The sequence below is a fragment of the Pempheris klunzingeri genome, chromosome 4, assembly GCF_042242105.1.
Source record: "Pempheris klunzingeri isolate RE-2024b chromosome 4, fPemKlu1.hap1, whole genome shotgun sequence".
Classification (NCBI taxonomy): Eukaryota; Metazoa; Chordata; class Actinopteri; order Acropomatiformes; family Pempheridae; genus Pempheris; species Pempheris klunzingeri.
In genome coordinates, this window is record NC_092015.1 from 27733679 (window position 1) to 27757086 (window position 23408).

Here is a 23408-nt window from a genome sequence, read left to right on the forward strand (position 1 = left end):
TGGGAATAAGGGACGAAAGAGCCCCACTGTTCACTATTGTTCTCCAACAACACTGCAGAAGAGAATACACTTTGCTATTCAGGGCAGGTACAGTTTTGCTATTTGTGATGTATTCCTGGAGATGAGACATTCATCATAGCTGTTGTGTTGGCCAGACCTGGCTGAGCAACAGCAGCAGGGTGAAGTCAAGCTGATCAACAATTCCATTTTTTCCTTTACCTGCTTCCTTCCAGAAGCCAGAAAACCAAAATCCAGTGCACACTTGGTTCCTTGGGGGAATATAGGTATTTTTAACAATATGCTCTGAAAAAAAAAAACTCCTCCATCCATCCTTTGGCAGAGCTCCAACCTTATCCAAAATCCTGCACAGCACCCCCAACCCCCGCCATCCTGTGCATAGACAAAAACCCACACACAAACACTGTGTGCCACACACCCAGACATGCGTGCACACAAACATGCACTTTCACACTCTTATTGTATAGTATGCACACACACACACACACACACAGCCTGAAGCCCCCGTCTTCCTATGAGCTTCATTACTCTGACCCCAGTCTCCTTTTCATATCTCAGAGGATGTTTATGTAGTGTGTGTGTGTGTGTGTGTGTGTGTGTGTGTGTGTGTGTGTGTGTGTATGATCTCCATTAAATACCTAATAGAATACAAGTATGTATATTTATTTAGGCCCAGAGTAAGTAATAAGTGTGTTTATGTGTGTGTGTGTGTGTGTGTGTGTGTGTGTGTGTGTGTATACTGTATATCAATGTGTGAATACTGTACTTTGTGTATTTGGTGTGTATGTAGTGTACGTGTCTGTGTGTGTGTGTGTATGTGTGTGTGTAAATGCATGTGTGTGTGTGTGTGTGTGTGTGTGTGTGTGTGTGTGTGTGTGTGTGTGTGTGTGTGTGTGTGTGTGTGTGTGTGTCTGTGCGCGTGTGCATGTGTGTGTATGACTTCCCAGCCAATTACCACATCTCCCAGACAGACTGAGACTGCCTAGGCCCTGCCAGCCAATCAGAGTGGGGCTGCGCACTGCCGGGCCGGAGGTGGTTGCTATGGTAACCAGGAGGCCTGTTTGCATGGTGGCTGATGGAAGAGTGATGGATTACAGTAATGGGATGGAGGGAGGGAAGGAGGGAGGAAGATAGGGAAGGAGGAAGGAAGAAAGACAGAGGGGGGCACAGGAAGAGGTGAGGATGGGAGGAAGAGAAAGAAAGAGGGAGAGAGAGAGAAAATAGGGGGAGGAGGGAGGGGAGGGAGGGACAAGGGGAGGTGAGGAGGAGGAGGAGGGGAGACAGACTCATACATAAAGATATTGGAAATGTATGAATGCATCTGAAATGAAGCGACTTAAAAAGATGAAAAAAAAAAGAATGAGAGAAAATGATAAAGGGAGAGTGGGGGAGGAGTTGAGGGGGAGAAGATATTGGGAAATGGGGTTGGATGGATGGAGGGGGGCTCTGTAGTGAGTGTGTGATTGAATTCCTCTCTTTCCCTCCTCTGTCTGGGCTGAGATGTGTGTCTGGCCATCTGTCCTTGGAGCAGACAGAGAGGTAAGTGTGTGGAAAGATGCAGTCTCACCTTTTTGCCTCCTCAGCAGCACTGCAGTCAGACTGTACGCACAAGAACCTCTTCAGTGTTTCCACCCACCTCTAAAACACACTCCAACTGAAACTACAACACCAAGATAATACGATAAGATAATGCACTTCAATAAGTCACGTGGCATCTTAAAATTGTTTTGGAAAAAGGCCGCCTGAGGCATTTTGTGTGTTAGTAAAAATCTTGATGATTACAGATGCCTTTGCTCCTGTTCCACTGCACTATATGTAATGATAATAATAATAATAATAATAATAATAATAATAATAATAATAATAATAATAATAATAATAATAATAATAATAATAATAATAATAACAATGATAATAATAATAACTTTTTTTTTTCACCTGTAGAAAATGAAGTGATGACTTTTTGAAACAAACCAGGCATGCACATTTGATTTAGGTGACAAAATCCAGAAATGATCATTTAGTATTGTTTATTGTTTAACTCGTTTTGTATATGTTATATTATATTCTTTTGTTCTGCAAAAGAAATTGTTCAGAGTCAACCAAATGCACAGTTTGATGTTACCTGACATTTAAGTTATGGAGGTCCAACAACAACTGTTCTGTGCTCCCAAAACAAAAATGCAATCCATTGTTATCCAGGTTTTACAGCTGGAGTCTCTGAAACCCCAAACAGGAGTAACATATAATCTTCCACAGCAGACCTCTGAAACATGTGCCTCATCATGTGAATCAGCAATTCTCAGGGAATTAGGAAACGTCATGAAACACCCAGCTAATAAAACAATCTTAAGCATGTTTCTGAGCTTTTAAAGAAGCTCTGGGACCCCAAACAAAACATTCAGTTTCATGTCAATAACAAATGAATCTTGAATGCTTTTGTCCACAATCAGTGCCAGATTAAAATGCTGACCACTCTACATAATCACCCAATAACAATAATCTTCATTATCCACGTTGGATCTATAACCAGAGAGCTCAGAGACAATTAACAATCAAACCGGTCGATAAGCACTCTAACTAGCTAATCAATCGGTGACCAGGATCAATATGAATCAAAGCATGTGGCTTCCTGGTTGAAAGGCTTGTCTTGAAAAGTAAGTTAAGAAAATTGCCATTGAAAGTGCGTTTTAAAGGGTTAGGACGGTGTTTTTTGCTCCCTGGTCCTTCGTCTCTCACACGTGCAGCTTCACCGTTGAACCAGTTTCGTCTCATTGACAGACAGGCAGCAGCGGAGGATGCTTTCGAGTCCAGGATTAGACTAAATCTGTGTCTGGGGAACCCAGCTCCCTGTGATCTTTTTAAGTGACAAAGCACTGTTCAAGTCAATTAAAGATGCAGTCCACTCAAATTAACTTCAGGGCGAAATCAAAAACATAAAAGATGTGACTGAAATCCATCATAGTGGCGGTTCAATACGTTCTCTTGTCATTCAGAGTGTCACCTTTAATGATTATCTGCCACAATCCTCACTTTGAAGGTGGTTTTTTGGCTTTGAAGCCATCTTATTGAGACAAAACTGTAATTTACTTGTTTTGAGTGTTGATAACACAGCCTATCAATGATTGGATCATCAGCTTGCAGAATGAGCATTTTCCAGCTGGGTGAACACTTGAATAATCTGCAATGCAATAGTGTTCAAAAGAAGAAACAGACTTTAAAGGTGAACTTGAAATCATAATTCAACACTGCAACCTAGAGGCAGACTTCAGCAACAGCATGTGTATTTTACACTGCAAACACAGACAGTGACACCTGCTTTACCTGTGCAGTCAATCAAACACATGCAGAGAGAGAGAGCAGCGATTCACTGTTTCATTATCAAATCTAACTGACAAGAGACAGAAAAAAGAATGAATAAATGTATAAAAATACGTTACATTTATTTGATTGCTGCGGTTTGAATTTGCATACTTTAAACAACAGCTAATAAAGTCTTATGAGTCAAAAAATGCTTTGGGCTCCATCCCAGTTTATTGGATTATTATCTGAGTCTGTGGGTTGACTGCCTTTCCTTCCCTCCCCTGATGGTTACACTATTTACATCTGGAATTAGACAGACAGCTAAATAGTATGGATCATTATTTACCATGCTAGTTTATTTCCCTTAATAATGCAGCAATTACCCCGAGCAAACACAGTTACGACGTCGCGTGCTGTCATGTAGCGGCTTGCTTTCATATTCTGTGAGATGTACACTGATTGGTTAATGTGAGAAATGAACGTCAGGAGAGTAATGGGAAAACACAAGGCTGATTAAATAAAGCCTCCCTCTCTCTTTATCTTATCCCTAATGTTCTCTATGTTTCTCTGGCATCCACCAGCCTCCGTGGCTTTACTCCAGTTCAATATTATCCAACCTTCGGTAGGCCACTTTTTATCCAAAAGGATTTTAAGGATTGAGTGGCAATAACTTTCTAAATTATGTTTCAATTCATTGATGCTCGGAGAGAAACCCGTTTTCAGATTTTCAACCATTTTAACTGTTTAGGGGCAGAGCAGCATTCATCGCTCTAAAAGTGGCTGCTTTAGATGCTCCAAGGAGAATTTAGATAGAAGGATTTAAGCCCTGGATAATTTAGTTGTATGACAACAACATTAATCATTTTCAGTTATTTTTATCTTTGCCTTTTTTAGAGATGTTTATTTGTTGAATCACTGTCATTTGTGGTCGGATTCCTTTACATTTCACACATCATTTATACTTGCACAACATATCTATGACGTCTGTTTGAGTGTGTCGTGTGCTGCACACAGTCGGATGTTTACTCCTCGTGACCAGTCTGTGTGTATTGTTGAAAGAAGCAAATATATTTTACAGAAAGATTCAAATAAACCTGTGCAAAGAGAAAGGAAGACTGCTGTCAGGAACAAGATGGTAGACTTTGAACATGTCCCACCAAAACAGAACCATTCAAAAGCAGTCAGCATCTCATTGCATAAATGTGTAATTCTAAATGTGGGACTCAGAGTACCAACACAACATCCAGCTGTCCAAGAATGTTTTCATGAAACACAAAAGGTTAAAAAGTGAAGCACTATTAAGATCCTTTACTTAAGTAAAGTACTATTACCACACTGTAAATGTAATACTCCATTATAAGTTAATTGTCAAATTATTAAATTATCAAATGTAATTTTGTTGTAAATTACTCTCCAACAGTACAGATAGTTAAAGCTGAAACAATTAGTCAGGTGGCCAGAAATTAACTGGCAACTACTTTTATGATCATTTTTCATATAAAAACATTTCAGGGTTCTAAAATGTGACCATTTACTTTTTCTTTTAATATTTTTAATCTATTTTGATGAACATTTCTGTGTGGAGTTTGTATGTTCTCCACGTGCTCGTGTGGTTTTCCTCCAGGTTCTCCCACAGTCCGAAGACATGCAGGTTAACTGGTGACGCTAAATTGCCTGCAGGTGTGAGTGTGAGTGATTGTCTGTCTCTGTGTGTCAGCCCTGAATGACCCGTCCAGGGTGCACCTCTCGCCCAAAGTCAGCTGGGATTGGATGGAAACTATCAATGGGCTCACTGAGAAAATAATCAGCGGATGAATAAAGATTGAAAATATTCATCAGGTCCATTCTGAAAGCTAAACTTCAATATGATTTGTATGCAATGGCGTAGTGTATGTATGGAGTACAAGTATAAAGTATTCACACTACATACAGTTGCACTCAAAATTATTCTGAAACAAGAGGGAAAAGTTGAACACAGCATTGAACTGTAGATAGATGTAGTTTGTTTTCAACACTGAACTCAAACATCGAACAGCAGAACATAGAACAAGTATTGTTCTGTGTAAAAATGACATCTATGCAGTTGCAGCACAAAATTAATCATCCAGTTTTCCAGTCTTCCCTTAAATATATAGACAGTGAGATGGTGTCTCTGTCAAAGACAGATAATACCATGGCCTGTGTGTAAGGAAATAATGAACAGCCTCCTGATAGTGATGGTGAAACATTGAAAAAGCACGGTGTGACCTGAAGCCTCCATGAGCTCCACACTGAAACCCACCTGCTGACCTCTGTGGAGACATGCACTTAGAGCTAAGACAAAAATTCTTTCAGGAGTTGTGTCAGTTAGAGCAGTTTTGTGTTAAATGGGTGTGAGTGAGAGAGCTGGGAGGAGTGTAAGGGTCGTGGGAAAAGCAACACATGAACGAGATATGTGGGTGTTACCTAATCAAAAGCTGACTGAAGTCAATCTGCCAAATTCTCATGTTGTAAACATTCCAGGAGGCGATCTTGATATCAAATCATAGCAATGAACATGTGGAGTTCAGCTAAAATGTCTCATCACAACAATCCTGTGAGCCTCTCTTTGAGTTACAATCACTGTACACTAGCTAAAAGTAGTCCGTGCTAGTGTGCTTTAAAACCAGTGGTGGAAGAAGTACTCAGACCTGTGAAAGTGGCAATACTAAATCATAGCATCACTTGGTAAAAGAACAAACACATTAGTATTAAAATATATTAGAAGAACCAAAAGTAGAAGTTCTCATTATTCAGATCGGCCCATTTCAGCATCATGTATGTTATTCGATTCTAATCATTGATGCGTGAACGTGTTCGTCACTTCAGTGTTGCAGCTGGAGCTAAATTTAATTACTTTATATATACGGCTGGGAATTAAATAGAATAATACTAGTAGTAGTTATGTGCAGGACTTTGATGACATGAAAGCAATCATACATAAAAATGCAGTCTTCATATACAGGATGTTATCAAATCTTTCACAAATTCCACTGGGAGTCACACTTATTGGTGGTGCTATTTTTACATGTTTTATATCATTGTTCCATTTTTACACGCTCGCAGTTGCTCATCCACATCCACACCTTATGTCCTAGTCACACTGGCTCATTCCACACAAACATCACGTGTTTAACAGGGCTTCAGATAAAAAGAGAGGACAAACAAAGTGAAAAGTGCAAAGTGATATATAAAGCCAGTTTCTGCTCAGGGCGGACCGTGGCAGCAGACAGGTGCACGAGCAGGTGAGATTCAAAGATTCAAAGTGTTTATTATCATGTGTACAGTGCAGAAACGGGTGTCCCTGTACAATGAAAGTCTTACTTTGCCATCCACACTGAATGCCAAAGAGTTTAAAAGAGTAAAAAAGGAGAGGATAAAATATAAACTACTATTGCTACATAAATATATTTACAAAATGTGCAATTTTATTAACATAAAGCAAAGTGAATGTGCAGATTAGAGGTAGTTGGGTGTTGTTGACTCCTGTCGGCTGTTAGGGAGCCTGATGGCGGAGGGAAAGAAGGGGTTTCTGAGTCTGGATGTGTGGAGTGGAAACACAGATAGTACGAACACACATCAGAAACTTACTAGTAGTTTTTATAGCATATACATGTATTTATTTTCTGCTCTATTCTATGTGACTCTAAAGGCAGTCAAGAATCCCTGAGGCCTGAGGTTTCGTCCAGGATGCAGACTTTAGTCACGTTGTGCGCTCTTCTCTCGCTCCTCTTTTGTGCTCACGCCGATGTCGTGGAACGTTTTGAGGTTTGTGTCCTGTTGAAAAAACCAAAAGGAACATTAAATCTGTGTGCTGCGTTAGTGGTTCACCTGGGAGGCTGTGTTGTCTGGTTATGTTTAATCCCAGGATCACCCAGAATGCATGAAGTACTTCTATAAAGCCAAGGTGCCAGAGTGGGGGGCCTCCACACTCGACGCAGCCCGTCTCTGTCATCGCTTTGTCAACAGGTAGGCCTCGGTACAGGAACAGTACAGTATGTACATACAACAGTTCCCATCCAGACGCAGCTTGGTTCTATGCTTAATGCATCTTCCCATTCGTTTTCACCTGACTATAACTATAATCTTAACATGTTTCTAAATGTTGCTCAGGCCTCAATTTTCCATTGCAACACCTCTAATTTCTAAATCACTATACTTCATCTTTGTGCCGCCAGGTACCACTTTGCCACACTGTACGACACCAGCCATCGCATTGCTGTCTACTCAGCCTATCAATTTCAGCCCAGCAATGGAGGCGGCAGGGAGAAAAGGTGGTTTGTAGAGCCTCAGGTCGGTGCCACAGTTGTGCATACTGAACCTCAAAATATCAAATATGAAGGGCATTAATGCAGTGATTGTTCTGTTTCTGGTCTTTTTGTATTGTTCTAGTTGTAAAGAATCTACCATGTGCACGATGAACTGATATATTTTAGCATGTGGTGCGGTGACCCCTACTCTGTTTAAACCTTAAAGCTTCTGATGTGCCTTATAGCTGGTAAACATGTCCTGGCAAGCAGAGATGAAGGATGGCTACTGGCTGGGGAAAGACCACCCTGGGGTGTACCTGGGAGAGAGACAGGCTCTGAATGAAGACTACACACACTCTGGCTTTGACCGCGGCCACCTCAACCCCAACGGACACCATGCAGGTAGAGGAGGTTGGACATGGGCGGTTGTCTGAGTGAGGTCACCAGGTGGCCACCAGCTAAAGGTGTCATTTGAATTCAACAGGGGTGATGGACAGTGTTGGAGACCTCTGATAAAAAGTGGATTATTGCTTTAAATCACTGCTTATGCATAATTTAAACACATTCACATACAGAGCAAATGAATGATAACCACACAACTATATTCCAGCCCAGTCAACAATAAACTGTAAAAGGTTTTCTCACTGAGGACCCTCGTGGCAGCATGGCCCCCTGTGCATCTGGTGCCCCTCTAATCTTGTTTTACTCTTCATCTTAACTTAATACTCTCAGTTAAACTTTGCATCGCTACCCAGAAACTGGCTGATTTCCTTTGGCTTTATCATTTGGGCGTCTGTTGTCATAGTAACCTTAGGGCAGCTATGGGAGGCTACAGCCAGAAAAATATCCAGTCTTATCACAGTCTTAAATCATAAGCATGCAGAGGACATGTGCAGATGCTTTATTACAAGATTGCCAAGCCTGTTTTACATTTAATTTTCTATGTTTTACATAGACAAAAGGGGAATTTCATATAACTGTTATCCATGTTTTATTTACTCGTGATAATGAAATGAATACTTTTGCCCTAAAATCATTCCTTAATCTGCATCCACTAAATGTTGTATGATCTCTAGCTTGTTATCACAGGATATAATAAGTCATTATCAGTATCATAAAAATAAAGAACTTTTATGCACGCCTCTCTGGCCTTCCACAGTTATAGACCTTTGCAAACGTTGGTTCAGATATGACGAATGTGGGTCAGCAGATCTCTGGTTCGTGTTAAGGCTAGGCACCTATGTAGCCACCATTATCAGCTGCTTGTAGCCTTGGATGCTGCCCTTTGACTTCTCCAGTAACTGTGCTTCCAGCTAACAACTCGGCAATTTTAAGGAATCACTTTTGGTAAAATGAGAGTAGAACGAGAGTGAACCAGCTACAACTGGATGTCTCCCTTCTCTACCACCCTCTGCATCCTATAAAGTCCACTTAACAATTTAACTTCTCAAGGCCTTCAATCAGTAACCTTATTTCTCGAATAACTTAACTCTATTCCTCTCTCTTACAGTTCCTAGCCGCAATGCCACTTTCACTCTGACCAATGTGGTTCCTCAGAACCCCAAACTGAACCAGGACGCCTGGAGGATCCACGAGTCCCAGCTCACCGACCTTTTCAGGGACAAGTGCTCCAAGGCCTTTGTGCTGGTTGGTGCAGTTCCCTCTGCAGACAACTGGATTGTCAAAAACAATGTGAAGCGTGTCAACATCCCTGACTACCTGTGGAACGCCTACTGCTGTGTGGATAACAACGGTAGACCCGTTCAGAGTGGTGCTGCTACAGCGAGGAACACAGAGGACAACTGGGTGGAGAGGCTCTCCCTGGATGAACTGGGAGAATTCCTGCAGCAGTTCTCCAACCAACCAGTAGGGGAGCTGTTTTACAACAACTGCAGGGCATAGATGATAACACAGGAACAACAGACAAAGAATTTTAGGATCCTAAATGCCTAAATGTAGGAGTGTATGGAGTAAGTTCTGAGGAGCAAATGATCAATACGTAAAAATGCAAAGCTTACTGATCCACAAATATACATATGTATATGTAATCCAAATGTATATGAGTTTTAGAGTTAACATGACCCTGAAGAAATACCCTCGATATATGTTTTAATTGGTTTACACTTTTCACTTATAACTGGCTTGTATACTGGCGCTTAAACAAATAAAAACAATTTAACAAGAGCAATTACAAATTATGGGACTGTATGTGATTAGTTTGTGTGATTTGGCAAATATGCTGCATTAACCTGCAAAAATCTTCCCACTTTCTCTTGTTGACTCAACCAGCATTGTGAACAACGACCCTATTTTGCCCTTCAGGGTGACCCCGCTGCTCACCTGCACCTTTAGTGGCCCGAGATAAGTAACACTGTAAGCCCACTGAAGTGAGCGGCAACGTTACGTAAAGCAGCTATAATCACAATTGAAGTGTGAAAGTGGTTGCTTGCAGCAATGAGCCTGGAGAGAATGACTCCACAGCTCTCCCTCAGCTGTACAGAGTGTTTGTGTCAGCTCAGAGTTTTGATTTGACTGCCCTTTAAAGCCCAAACAGCAGTGCTATCCTGCTTCAAACTGCAAATTTATTTGAAGGAGAAGGGCAACTTCATGATTAGACCGGACCGATAGTACTTTTTACACGCCTGAGGAGAGGGTTGTAATCTAAATCCTTTTAGTTTGTAATAAAGAAAACTAATTGGCTGTATTAAAAAGCAAACGGCAAAAATAACTTAAGAGCCACCAGAGTGAAAGATGTGAGGATGTACGTGACTAGAATTTATGGATAATGCTGAAAGTTATTATACTTATAATCTTTTACTTCTTCTTCTTCAGGTTGTAAAATGAATGATTTACGCTTCCTCGAGCCTTTTTTTAATATTTTCCAGCCAACTTGCCCATGAACTAAATCAGCTGTTTCTCTTAACACATGACTTCCTGTTTTCTCTGGTCATTTGTGTCTGCTTAGGTGATTTGGTGGTTTCCTCCAGCTCCCCTCCAGCACAGAGCTTTTTCTTCATCAAATGTTATGCTCAACATGAAATATTTGAATTGTATGAAATAAATACATTATCTTGATTAGCTTTCACATTATAATTAAAAAAAAAAAAATTTAAATCACGACAATACGCAGCCCAGTTATACAAGTGTATTACTGATCATGACCTAACATGTCAAACACAATAACAAAAAAGAAAGTCCGTTAATTGACCATCTACTGCATGAATTATTATATTAGCATGATAAAAAAAAAAGTTTTTTGTTTGCAATGGTTTGTTTTACTCGAAATTGCCTAAATAACATAAATATTTAAAACTTTGAAGAGAACATTTAGGAGGGGGGTAGATGGTAAATTGCTGCCACATGGCAACAACGCGCAACTGTGGAAAGTATGAAAAAATATATTCTTTCTCACCCAATATTTATACAGTGAAATTAATATAATACAATTAATGGCTTATATGGTCAAATATTGCCCAAAATGCTGCCTACTATTCCAATTACCCTCCTATCTGGACTATATCTGTATTATCACAGTGTGTTTTTCACCTGTAAAGCATCTACAATATATCATCTTCTAGGAGAGAAATGGTGTTTACTGCTGCTGACTGGACTTATTGAGTAGAAATGTGCAGCAAACATATAGTTCAGGTGGGATCTTGCAGTGCCTTCTGTTCAAACTATGATTTGCACTTACAGAATGTGTCAGAGTAGCCTGATGCTACAAGAGGCTGCCTGGGGGGCTGTGAGAGAGAGCCAGGCTGTCCGGAGGACACCAGGAGCCTGGGGGGCAGGTCCAGAGCCCAGGCGGAGGACAGCAGACAAAACAAACTCATTTTACCATTTTACAAAAACTTAGCACATCTAAATTGGTTTTAATGATGAAAATTACAAGTTAACTCACCCCAGTTTTTTCCTTGAAAGAATTTTGCCTAAATGTCCAACAAGTAGTCACCTTTGGGAGCCTCAGATCTGCCTCTGTCCCTTAACACAATGTGACACTGAAGAGGCATGTCGACCAGGGCTACCCCACCACGTCCAGATGCCTCAGCTCAACTATGCCCTGCCTGCCCTTTCTAAGTTACCTTTTGATCTGCTAGAACCTCTTTGGGGTTACCTGACAGTCCTTCTCTGCTGCCTTCCTGAACCCAAGTTTTTGCTTCTGTCATCACATAAGCTGTGGTCCGTTTGGGCTCCCCGAACCTGTCTGCTGCTTCAGCGGTGTCCTGGGCCAGTCCAGGCAATAGCAAAACACCACTCAGCTTTCTCCACTGGTGCCCATGTGAGTGGTGAGGTCTTTTAATAAAATATATATAATGCCTTGGCATTGCCTGCTCCAGGACCCTACCAAGAGACTCAAAGAAGGCTGCTACTCTACCCCAAACTGCTGCTCAGTGTACTGTATAAGCACGGACCACAGTCAGAGCCAGCCTGTCAGCAACGTTTAGTCACATCGAGGCAGCCCTCTTATTCTCTGAGCAAAACAGCAACACAGTGGCCTTCCGTCAGAAAAGAGAGTCCAGCCCTGGTCCGGTAGTTATTAGTAGAGTTATTAGTAGAGGAAAGCCCAACTATATTTACCTCCTGCACCAACTATGGCACATTTGTTCCCCCCCACCCTCCCCCTAAATCTGGCCCACACACTTCGGTGGTCTGCTTCTGTTTGCCAGATCTGAGACACAAGCAGGTCACAGCATGGCCATATTTCAGCCAAGAACAAACCAAATAAACCAGAACTGGCCCACATTCCCCATCCTCATGTGCCCAAATACCCTGGACTGGTCCACATTCTTCATGCTCACATGGCCCCTGCCCTGCATGGGATGGTGGCAGATCTGGTCTACAAGCAGGCCATTGCACAGCCACATTTCAGCCAAGAATTAACTGAATACACAGTAACAGTATCTCATCAGTTTTGCCCAAAATTTCTCCCTTGTATCTGGGCAACATGCTGTAAAATCATTTTAGCTAGCTATTTCAAATGGTTATCCAGACATTGTGCTATGCTAAGCTAACCAGCTCGATGCTGCTTCAGTGTAGAAATACATTAAAATAGTACTTCAATTATAGTATTGGGGAGTCGAGCTACTAGCTCTACTTCCCCCAGGCCTTTTGGTCAAATATCAGATTTTATTATACAAAAGTGTTGCTGTATAGTTCAGTATAGCCTCATGCTGCGACTTTATGTCTGTAATTGTTCAGACACAAGAATCATGACATAAAAAACACTAAACAGCAACAATGTGCTCACCACTTATTCCACAGGCCTCCCTGCACAGGGACAGTAGAATGGACAGCTTCAAAAGTGTTGTGGTGGCTAAACCCACAGACACAGACCCTATTCCCCCTTAATACAGGCAGGATTAGGAAACAGGGTGTCGTTTTTTTATAGATTAATCAGTATGAATCTACACACTTCGATCCTCAGAGATAGTTCGCAATCTGCAAATAAACACAAAGAAGAAGAAGACGGAGAAGAAAAGGAGGCCTGAGAACAGCTAACTACCTGTTAATCAACCATGAACTGTGGCAGTGGATCCAATAAGCATGCTAGTTTGGTAGGTTTTATTTTTGGTCTAATATCTATTTCACTATTTATTCTTGCATTCACTTCTGTATTTATTAAGTGATGATTGTTCTTTTTGTACTCCATAATTGCAAGCTTTTCTGAATAAGAGAACCAAAATGTGTGACTGACAGAAGAGCCATCACCTCTTTCTCTTCAGGCCCCCCCGGTTTAATTCTCCTCCTGGTGATTGTCTCCCTCTGCTGGTCATCTTATAACCTTCAGTTGAAGATCTTCCTGCCCTGTCACAGTGATACCACGGTGTTTGAGCCGATGAGGTGCTCTGTAGGCCTGTCTGGTTCTGCAGTAGGTGAGAGGTGGGTGTAGCACATTGAAGAGCCAGCTGAGGCCGATGTACTCAGTGTTTAACAGAGTGAAAGGCAGCAGGTCAGAGAGGGAGAGAAAACACTTTACATTAGATCACAAACAAGCAAGAGAAATAAAAGTGAGAGCAAGAATAAGAGGATCCAAACTGGACTGCCCCTGCTCATCAAACGTTTCACTTAATGAACACACACACACACACACACACACGTTTTGATGAGACACCATTCATATAGTGTAAACTAGCTTACAGCTTGCTACACTAGCTTGCACAGCTGCACAAAGTAGAGTGGCAGTCATACACATCATGAACTGACTGCCAGTCAGATGTTAAATCATCGACTTGTGTATCCGTCAGGTTTTCCAGGTTGCAGAGGAACCGCAACCGCGTGTTTATTTCATTTATTACCAGAGACTTGGATGTGTTGCAGTTTTCCTTACTTTGGTTGCTGTAGTCTTTTGTGCAGATGTTTAAAAGACTCCTTAAGTATAAGACCAAGATAAGGAGAAAACCTTAATCGTGTAGTAAACATTTTAAGGTGACCCAGGCACCCCAGCTCATGTTTCTTTGTTGTGATACTTCCATATGAGCCAATAAAGTTAACAAATTAAAAGGGCTGCTAACCATAACAGTTGACCAGTAGAGTTGACGGTCACTGTGTTTGTCGACCTTTGTTTATTATTAGATTATAAACCAGATGTGCTGCTGTAACAGAAAATGTGCTGCGGTCCAGCTGAGGACTGCTGACAGCTGACTTAAGGCTGCAGGACTGAATCAATGTAAGGAGAAGATTTGATAAATACAAGATGGAACAGAATGACTGTTAAATAAATAAATAACTGTTAATAAATAATGATGTAAACTAATAGCTACACTGTGACATTGATGTTATGAATTGAAATTTACTTAATCATAAATTGTACCTATGAGGGCATAAATCTAATGAGAAAAATCTCACCACATAGCCTATATATATATTATACACTATTAAAAGTAAGTCAGTAACCAGTTGACCTAACTCAGATGTTTTTAGAGTGTGGGCAAACCAAAAACCAAACCCTGTTTTTTTTAGTTTTTACTTTGCGACATGGCCAAGTGACTGTTGTCTGTCATCTCGGGGATTCGTTCATGCATTTGGACAAGGTTGTCACTCATGTCGCTCACCGCCGCCGGCCCTGTCCCACTGTCTCAGTTGCCTCTGAGAGCCCTCTGCCTGCCTGCCACAGTGGGACTGTTCTGACGCTGCTCCCTCCTCCTGCCAGCGTTGGCTACTTCAAAGTTGTAGCGGTTAGTCCCTGGTTTCAGGCTCCTGTAGTGCTGTCGGACCTGCTCAATGGCGTACACAGTGAAGGGCCTGATGGACTTGCGTGAGGGGAACCCAGGATTGGAGGCTGGCTTCACCACTCCTGTGATGGACACGGGTCGGTCACAGGAGAGGCAGTGAAATCTATCCACCAGGTGTTTTTTTAATCCAGCAGCATCACCGTGCTCTGGAGCTCCCTGAGCCTGCAGCTTGTCGTGGATATTCCTCCAGAGCTCTTCTAGCTGCTTCTTCACAGAGTCGAGCTCAATCCTGTTCAATTTGCTCTCCATTTCGGTTGAGAGTTTGTCGATGACTTTGTGCCAGTCCTGTTCGTGGCTAGTCACCTTGTTCAGCAGCTCGAGGAACATGGTGTTGAGCTGCTCTGTCACAGAGTCAAACTGCAGATGGCTCACTTTGCTGTCCAGGGCGGATTTGATGTCACTCTCAGTAATCTGCTTGTCAGCCTTCATCTCCTGCAAAACCTCCATTGTCTTGTACAGTTTTTCTATTTGGCTCTGTTTCTGTTTGTTGTCCTCGTACAAACACCTGGTGGTTCCATGCAGTTTTTCACATTCTGCTTGAAGCTGCAGTATTGCCTTCTGCACATCGTTCACCAGGTCCACGTTCTCTGTGTCCTTCAGTGCCCCTGCTGTGCCTCCAGTCTGCTGTTGGAGAAGGCTGTTCACTTTGTCCTGCAGCTGCTCATAGTGTTGGAACAGAGAGCTGAGCATCCTGCCAATGCTGGTGAAAGCTGATCTGTCTTCACTCTGAGGGAGGCCTTGTCTATCACTCTCATCCTGCCCAGCCTCATCCTGAAAGCTGAAGGACAGCTGAGAGGTCAAGGACAGCATCATGTCCTCCAGACTGCCCCGCAGCGCGTCCAGCTGATCTTGTAGGTGTCGGTTTATTGTTCTCTCCTCAGATAAAGCCTGTTTAGCTTTTAGCTGCTTCATGTCCTCCTCCAGCTTCTGCACAGAGCTGCTGAGTTTAGATATTTGCTGTCTGAGCACATGAGATGCTTTGCTGTCCAAATCCACACTCCATGAAGCTGCCTCTGAGGTGGTTTCTCTGTGTTGGCCCTCCAAACTGTCCAGCTTTTCCTGGTCACTCATTGGGCCGTCTATCAAAGCTTCCTGTTGGTTCAATTGATCCATCAAGTTATTTGATGAATCCTCTGAGCCCTCGTTAGCAATGAGCTCTCTGAGATGTGCCAGCTGTGACTTGTCCAGCTTTGCTTCATCCAGTGCAGCAACATGAGCCTCCAGCTTGTTGAACCTCTCCTCCAGTTTGTCCAGATTATTCTGGGCCTCCTCTCTGTCAGGGTGGCCAACAGCCTTTCGAGACAGGGGCATACCAGCAGCTATCTGACCAGTTTGAGAAGACAGAAATGAAGGAGTCTCCGTGGCTAGCTGGGAGTCCGTTGTTGCTTCCTGGAGAGTGGAAATCTGTCCTACTGGCCCACCAGTATCTTCCACAGGGTGGGGGGAGGAGGTGGTGCTGGCATCACAAGGTGCACTGTTAACAGCTGTAAAGTTGCAGTTGAAAGGTGTGTTTGTGGGTTGGACCACTGTGGCTGGATCAGCTACTCCTGAATGTATTAGTTTCTTCTGAAGGCTTTCTGTCTCAGTGAGCAGAGCTGACTGCATGTTGTCCCGGGTCACACACTGACTCAGCTCCTCTGGGTCTGGATATTTGTGAAATGTGTCCCTCAGAGATCTCACAGTTTCCTCCACTCCGTCCACACGGTGGCAGCACTCCTCCACAGCAGTGACCACCTCTGCTTGAGCACCGACCATCTCCTGTTGGTGACGGAGCTCCTGTATGAGCTTCATGGCTTTGGACACACCATCCTCGCAGATCTGGATGCGGGACTGGAGCCTCCACTGGCTGTCTGTTGCAGGGCGGGAGGAAGAGGTCTGAGATGAAGCGGGGGCTGTCTGCTCCTGCAACTCAGAGCAGGGCTGAACCTCCTGCTCCACCGTGTAGACATCACTGTGAATCTGGTCTTCCTCCTTTGTGTGTTGGTCCTGTTGGGGAGTGGTGAGCACAGGATGCCTGTCAGGGGGAGGTGCCTCTCTCCACTGGGTCTTGCTCTCCAGGTTATCCAGCTGCCCCAGTATGGCATGGAGCAGGGTGTGCAGAGCTGTGACATTAACAATTGGCCCCTGACGTAACCCGATAGATACGTTTAACAAGTCATGCAGGCTGGTGTTCTCCTGTGACATCTTGGTTTGTGAGCGAGAACACAGCCGTTGGTTGACGTTAATCTAATGTGAGCTAGCTGGGTTCACCTCGATGTTTTTGTTTGTGCTGCTGATGACATCATGCATTCCATGTTCCTGTCACATGGCTGCGTTGCCTGTCAACACACAAACATTTAGAGGGCATCATTTGAATCCTGTTTTTCAGCCCTGTCGCCTTGGTTACGGTTGCTATGCACGCGAAGCTCTTTCTTGGTGTGAATGCTGCAAGCGTCCATAACATATAATCAGATTCACAGTGCCCTGTTGCAATGCTCGTTAAAACTCTTCAGGAGTTTATGAACTATACATTTTTTGAAAGTTTGGAGTGTGACAGACCCTAAAACCATCTGATTACCACCCATAACTTGTTCAATGAGTTAAATGACTTATTGCATATTGGCCTAATTTAAGCTACAAACAAATGCTACAGTTGCTTATAAGGAGTCACACAGGACGCCATACGCAATCGCCCCCTCCTTTAGACAGGCGGTCTAACACGTCTCAGGATGAAGGCATCCACCCAGATCTGCAGCGGCTCCACCTGGGCCCCCAGCTAGGGTTCAGGTAGTGGGTACAGCACTTAAGGATTACATGGTGCGTTGCTACACTACCGTAGAGCACTCATATACTACAAGGGGGTCCAGGATTAGGACAGGCAGGCCACAGGTTTACAAACCAGAGGCTAATCGACTGGAGTGCAGGCTGAGAATCAGTGGTGTTTATGAAGCTCTTTGCCCACCCAGGTGGAAGTTTTTCAACCAAGATGACACTGCCCGGTTTGCCAGTGTCAAGGCTGCCTCCCTGTGCTCACAACTAGAGGGGTTTTTCCAGTAGATTCAGAGAGCAGGGGAAGCACCCAGATGCAGACAAAGCAGGCAGACCAGTATATATATACAGTATAAAACAGGCAGCTACAGGAAAGCAGGCAGGCAGACAGGCAGAGTGAAAATAAGTGGAGATTAGAAAATAGAGGAAAGGACAAAGATACAGCATTTAACAACCACACGACTGTAGCATTCCTACTTTGACTTACAGAACAGAGTACTGAACTGAATAGATGTAGAAACAAATGTATATATACGTAACCATAGATTTGAGGAACCCATACATATTTATTCATTTATTTATCTATCTATGTATTTGTTTCTTTGTTTGTTTATTCATTGATTCATTCATTTAATTCAGGATGCAGTATATTGTGTTCCCCCTCATTCCCATTATCACAGAGAGGAGCAAATAGACTCACGTTTATAAAGGCCCTTTCCCACTGAATCCAGGGGATTAAACCACGGGTGCTGCCTTGTGTTTTCTGTCCCTGATTCCAAACTGCACCACAATAGCTAATTTAACAGTAATGTCTTCTTTAAGAGGATCAACGCACCGTTGGAGGGTGTGAACTTGTTTCCCCACAGCAGGAGCTACAGAGTAGAGAACAGCAGCCTTTAGAAGGTCTCTTTGCTGATGATGCTGACACACTGGTCTAGCTCAGTGGTTACTTCGAACAACAATTCTCTCTCTGAAGAATTCGCTGCTCTCCATCCCTCCCCGGGATCAAACCACGGGCGCTGTCCAGTGTCTTTTAACCACACACATCAATCATTATGACCCCACAATATAATATCCACTCTTGGCCCACTCTGCTGAGTGAGATGACTACTTTTACTTAATCTGAATCAATCTGAATCAGCTTTATTGGTCAAACGTAAACAGTTATGAGGAATTTGACTCAAAAGCAAGATGAACAAAACTTTAATCATAGATTCCCATATAAATATGGGTGTCACAATCTGTACAGCAAACGGCATCCTCTGTCCTTAGACCCTCGACTCGGCTGAAGGACCAGGACGGGGTTCCTCTGGTCGTTCGCCACAAGCTTGCTGGCTTTGCTGATGTTGACCTTCAGCTGATTATCTGATTATCTATCTGTCCTCTGCAAAAAAACAACCTCGTTTAGACAGCATGGAATTATTCATGTCAATATATACATGATAACTTCCATTTTGCCAAAAAATACACTTACTACCTTTAATCAAAGTCCTTCGTGGTCTTCTCTACATACATTACTCTGGACAGACACTGATGTAAACTGAAACTTGACTGACTGGTGAAGGCACACAAGTTTTATCAGATTTACTTTTTGTTTATGTGCTCTTTTATCCATTCAAATATGTGACTTATGTGACTAATATGTTTTTTATATGCATCAATCCATCCATCAATTTGTAGTTTTTCATATCCACTATCCACCCTGCAGTATTGTTCTTGTGAACCATTCAGAATAGCCTCGTAAAGATGTTCCCTTCTCTAATCACAGGCAGGAGCAAAAGAGTCATCTGACTGAAAGGGAAGAAGTCTGTCTGTCTGTCTGTCTGTCTGTCTCTCTGTCTGTCTGCATTTCGATTTTTCTCAACAACTGTTCATCGGATCAACTTCACACCTGGTGGGATTGTTGCTGAAGAACCAAGGGAGAGCAGTGTGCGGTGTGAAGCCAACTGGATGAGTGATTCTTGACAACGCTGCAAGCAACACATCCAGGGAGGAAAATAAAAACTCTTATGAGTGTCCATGGGCCCATCCAGTGCACCGGTGTAGCTTAGTGGTCACTTTGCACATTAAGATGCTTCAGACTTCTGTCTGACTTCTGTCTGTCCTGACATGCCTTATCTAAGTCTTATGGGGATCAGACCCTCTCTATCACTGCCCCATTATTTAGTTCTCTTCCTCCCTCCTGTCCTTAACCAGGTCTGTGTCTATGGGCTCTGTGTGACCATGTGCCTTTACTGTCACTATTATTATTATAGATATTCATCATCATTCTGATCTTCTCATGTGTATGTTTCCTTCTTTTGTTTTCCTCTGTGTGTGCTGTAAAGCATGTTGGATGAACTGTGTTGTATGTAAAGTGTTGTATTAATAAAATTGATTTTAATTTAATCTGATCCCTCTCCTGGACTGTACCAAGTGTGCTATTCACATAACAGCAACCAAGAGATGGTAACCTATTGGATGCTGGACAGTCCTAACTGCGTTTGGTCAATCGTGCACACAGTAAAGGACAGTCAGCCTTACAGCCCTGGTTTGTTGAGTGCACATCTTCAGTTATAGCAAAGATAATACAAGTGTTTTCTCTCCCTCTGATTCCAAGCTGTGCCACAGTAGCTCACTTTTACTCTTCTTTAAGAGGCTAAAATCATTGTTGCAGGGTGTGAAGTTGTCTCTCCTCAGAAGTGTCCCTTTAGGAGCTACAGAGCAGACTCCCCAGCCCTGATAAGGCCTGTTCCCTGCTGTTATTGATGCTCTCCATCCCGCCCCATGTCTGGGACGTGCAGAGATCTTTTGACCTGGATGAACCAGAATATTCCTTTAAAAAAAAAAAGACTGTATAACACTGAATACTGTACTTTGGGAAAAATAAGTCTTGGTGGCAATATCATGAGCACAGGTCCCTTTCTGCAGTGAAACGTTTCTGTCCCGAAGGCACACCCTTATGAGCATGCCTTTTTTCTGTTCAGGTCTGAGTATATGAACAGAGCTTGTAATGTGTTTCAAAGCAGGGGGGGTTTCTTGTCATGTAGTGGCACACTGGAAAAGCACACATTTGTTCCTGCTCCCTGTCAAACAGAGCCAGGTGTGGCTGACATGCAGGCCTCTCCTCGTGTGTCACTCACTGCTCCCCTCTCCGCCAGCACTGGTGAAGAGGGTATTCTGGATCGCTATTACGACACAGTGAACCTCTTCTGCCCGGGACATTAAGCAACAGCAAAGGCTGGATGTGCCACCCCCCCACCCCCCACCAATATTTCACATCAGTTGAATCACACAGCTTGTGACCCACTGCCTCTCCACAGTGCAGCACTCACAGGCTCCTCTTTATAAGCCCATTTTCTCACCAGCCCTGTCGCACTGGTCTAGCTCAGTGGTTACTTCGCAAATCAATTCTCTCTCTGAAGAATTCGCTTCGCTCCATCCCTCCCCGGGATCAAACCACGGGTGCTGTCCAGTGTCTTTTAACCACACGCATCAATATTATGATCCAACTATAAATATCCACTCTTGGCCCACTCTGCTGAGTGAGATGACTACTTTTACTTTTGATATTTAAAGTACATTTTGAAGAAAACACCTTTTTGTTCTTTCACTAAACAACTTTGTGAATGAGATTTGCTTGTTTCTACATTGCAGCACTGCTGAGTTTACTTCAGTGAAAGAGTCCTGTGTCCGCCACTGTACATCAGTGCTAAAAGTAGAAATATAGACATGCAGCTACAAATAAATGTAGATTTGACAAATAAATCAAATATCTTTGCTCACAGAGCCGACAGCAGCAGCCTTCATAAGGGCTGTTTCCTGCTGCTACAGCTGCTACAGCTGCACTGGTGTAGCTCAGTGGTTACTTCACCCCTCTAGTCTTCTGGAGTCCTTGGTTCAATCCCCCCAGGGGTCCTACCACGGGAGCTGTCCAGTGTTTTCTCTCACTCTGTTACAGACTATCATATGACAGGGCAGGAGTATCAAGTGAGTGCTGGTCAGATGACCAGCAGAGGGAGATAAACACCAGGGGGAGGATCACACTGGGGGCTCTAAGAGAGAGAGGTGATATTGGGGTGTGTGGACTGACCACACATCACAGTTCTCTAATTCAGCAAAGGTTCCAATTATTAAGGACAAAGATTATCTTGATCACCACTAAATAAATGCTAGATCAATAAAATAAGTAGTCAAACAAATGCATGTTAAATAAATAAATACATGTTGATGACATTTCATACCCAAAAGGTCAAAGGTCGACGTCACTGCTACGTCATAGTGTTCTGCAAAAACACTTCTGTGGCCGTCATCCAACATCCTCTCCTAGTGTGTCACTCACTGCTCCCCTCTCTGCCAGCACTGGTGAAGAGGGTATTCTGGATCGCTATTACAACACAGTGAACCTCTTCTGCCCGGGACAATAAGCAACAGCAAAGGCTGGATGTGGGCCCCGAAGGTGGCGGCTGCGTCAGTCCTCCCCTCACCTGGAAAAAGTAGTGGATGCAGCGTGACAGTTAGGTGATAAAAGATAGTATCCTCTGGAAGTCACAGAAAAACTCACCCAGGATCATGTTTAGTTTTAGTTTAAAGTTTAGGACACTGTGCATTTACATTGGACATCCTAGACTATGCTACTGTCTTACAGGAGCCAGGTTCTGTGCAGGTAGAGGCTGTTAGATGTTTCATTTGTTAATGAAATATTTCACATCAGTTGAATCACACAGCTTGTGACCCACTGCCTCTCCACAGTGCAGCACTCACAGGCTCCTCTTTATAAGCCCATTTTCTCACCAAACCCACCGCACTGGTCTAGCTCAGTGGTTACTTCGCAAATCAATTCTCTCTCTGCAGAATTCGCTTCGCTCCATCCCTCCCCGGGATCAAACCACGGGCGCTGTCCAGTGTCTTTTAACCACACAGATCAATCATTATGATCCCACAATAAATATCCACTCCTGGCCCACTCTGCTGAGTGAGATGAGCACTTTCACTTTTGATATTTAAAGTACATTTTGAAGATAACACCTTTCTGTTCTTTCACTAAACAACTTTGTGAATGAGATTTGCTTGTTTCTACATTGCAGCACTGCTGAGTTTACTTCAGTGAAAGAGTCCTGTGTCCACCACTGTACATCAGTGTTAAAAGTAGAAATATAGACATGCAGCTATAAATAAATGTAGATTTGCCTCTTTATAAGCCCATTTTCTCACCAAACCCACCGCACTGGTCTAGCTCAGTGGTTACTTCGCAAATCAATTCTCTCTCTGAAGAATTCGCTTCGCTCCATCCCTCCCCGGGATCAAACCACGGGCGCTGTCCAGTGTTTTCCCTCCCCTGTGCCCTGACCTGCCGCCTCTGACACGGCTGAACCCTCCTTTAACCACCTCAGTGACCTAAAGAGAAGTCAGTACAGCCGCTCCTGCTCGAACAGCAGGAGAGTTAGTTTCCACCGGCCGGAGGAGCGCGTTGTGTCTCCGGTCCATCATCAGCGGCTCCTCACGCTGCTGCCTGCACCGCATTATCTCTCACGGTGTATTAAAGTCATCTTCATCATCATCATCATCAAGTGTTACAGTGACTGTTTTGAGGAATTTACGACAATAAGACGTCCACACACCGAGCTGACAGTCGCCTCAACAGTGTTCCCTCCTGGTCAAAATGTAGCATGTCTTACTTTTACTGCGTCAAATCAGCAAGATTTACGACTTCCGGTCGTAACTCTTCTATCAAAATAACGTATTTCCACATTTTTATGTTGTATTAAATATACACGAAGTGAGCAATATATCTATGAAAGTTTAAATTGCGTTTTAAAATATTGTAAAATAAAGTCTGTGCTGTTTACATAACATACCC

General features: G+C 43.1%; 1 protein-coding gene across 1 annotated transcript; it reads left to right on the forward strand.

Moving 5' to 3' along the window:
• Nucleotides 1-7000: 7000 nt before the first annotated feature.
• Nucleotides 7001-9501, forward strand: LOC139200450 (endonuclease domain-containing 1 protein). Its single transcript, XM_070829750.1, has 5 exons — nt 7001-7107; nt 7208-7308; nt 7518-7632; nt 7835-7991; nt 9100-9501. The coding sequence occupies exons 1-5, from the start codon at nt 7030-7032 to the stop codon at nt 9489-9491; spliced, it is 843 nt and encodes a 280-aa protein (XP_070685851.1). The 5' UTR covers nt 7001-7029; the 3' UTR covers nt 9492-9501.
• Nucleotides 9502-23408: the final 13907 nt, after the last annotated feature.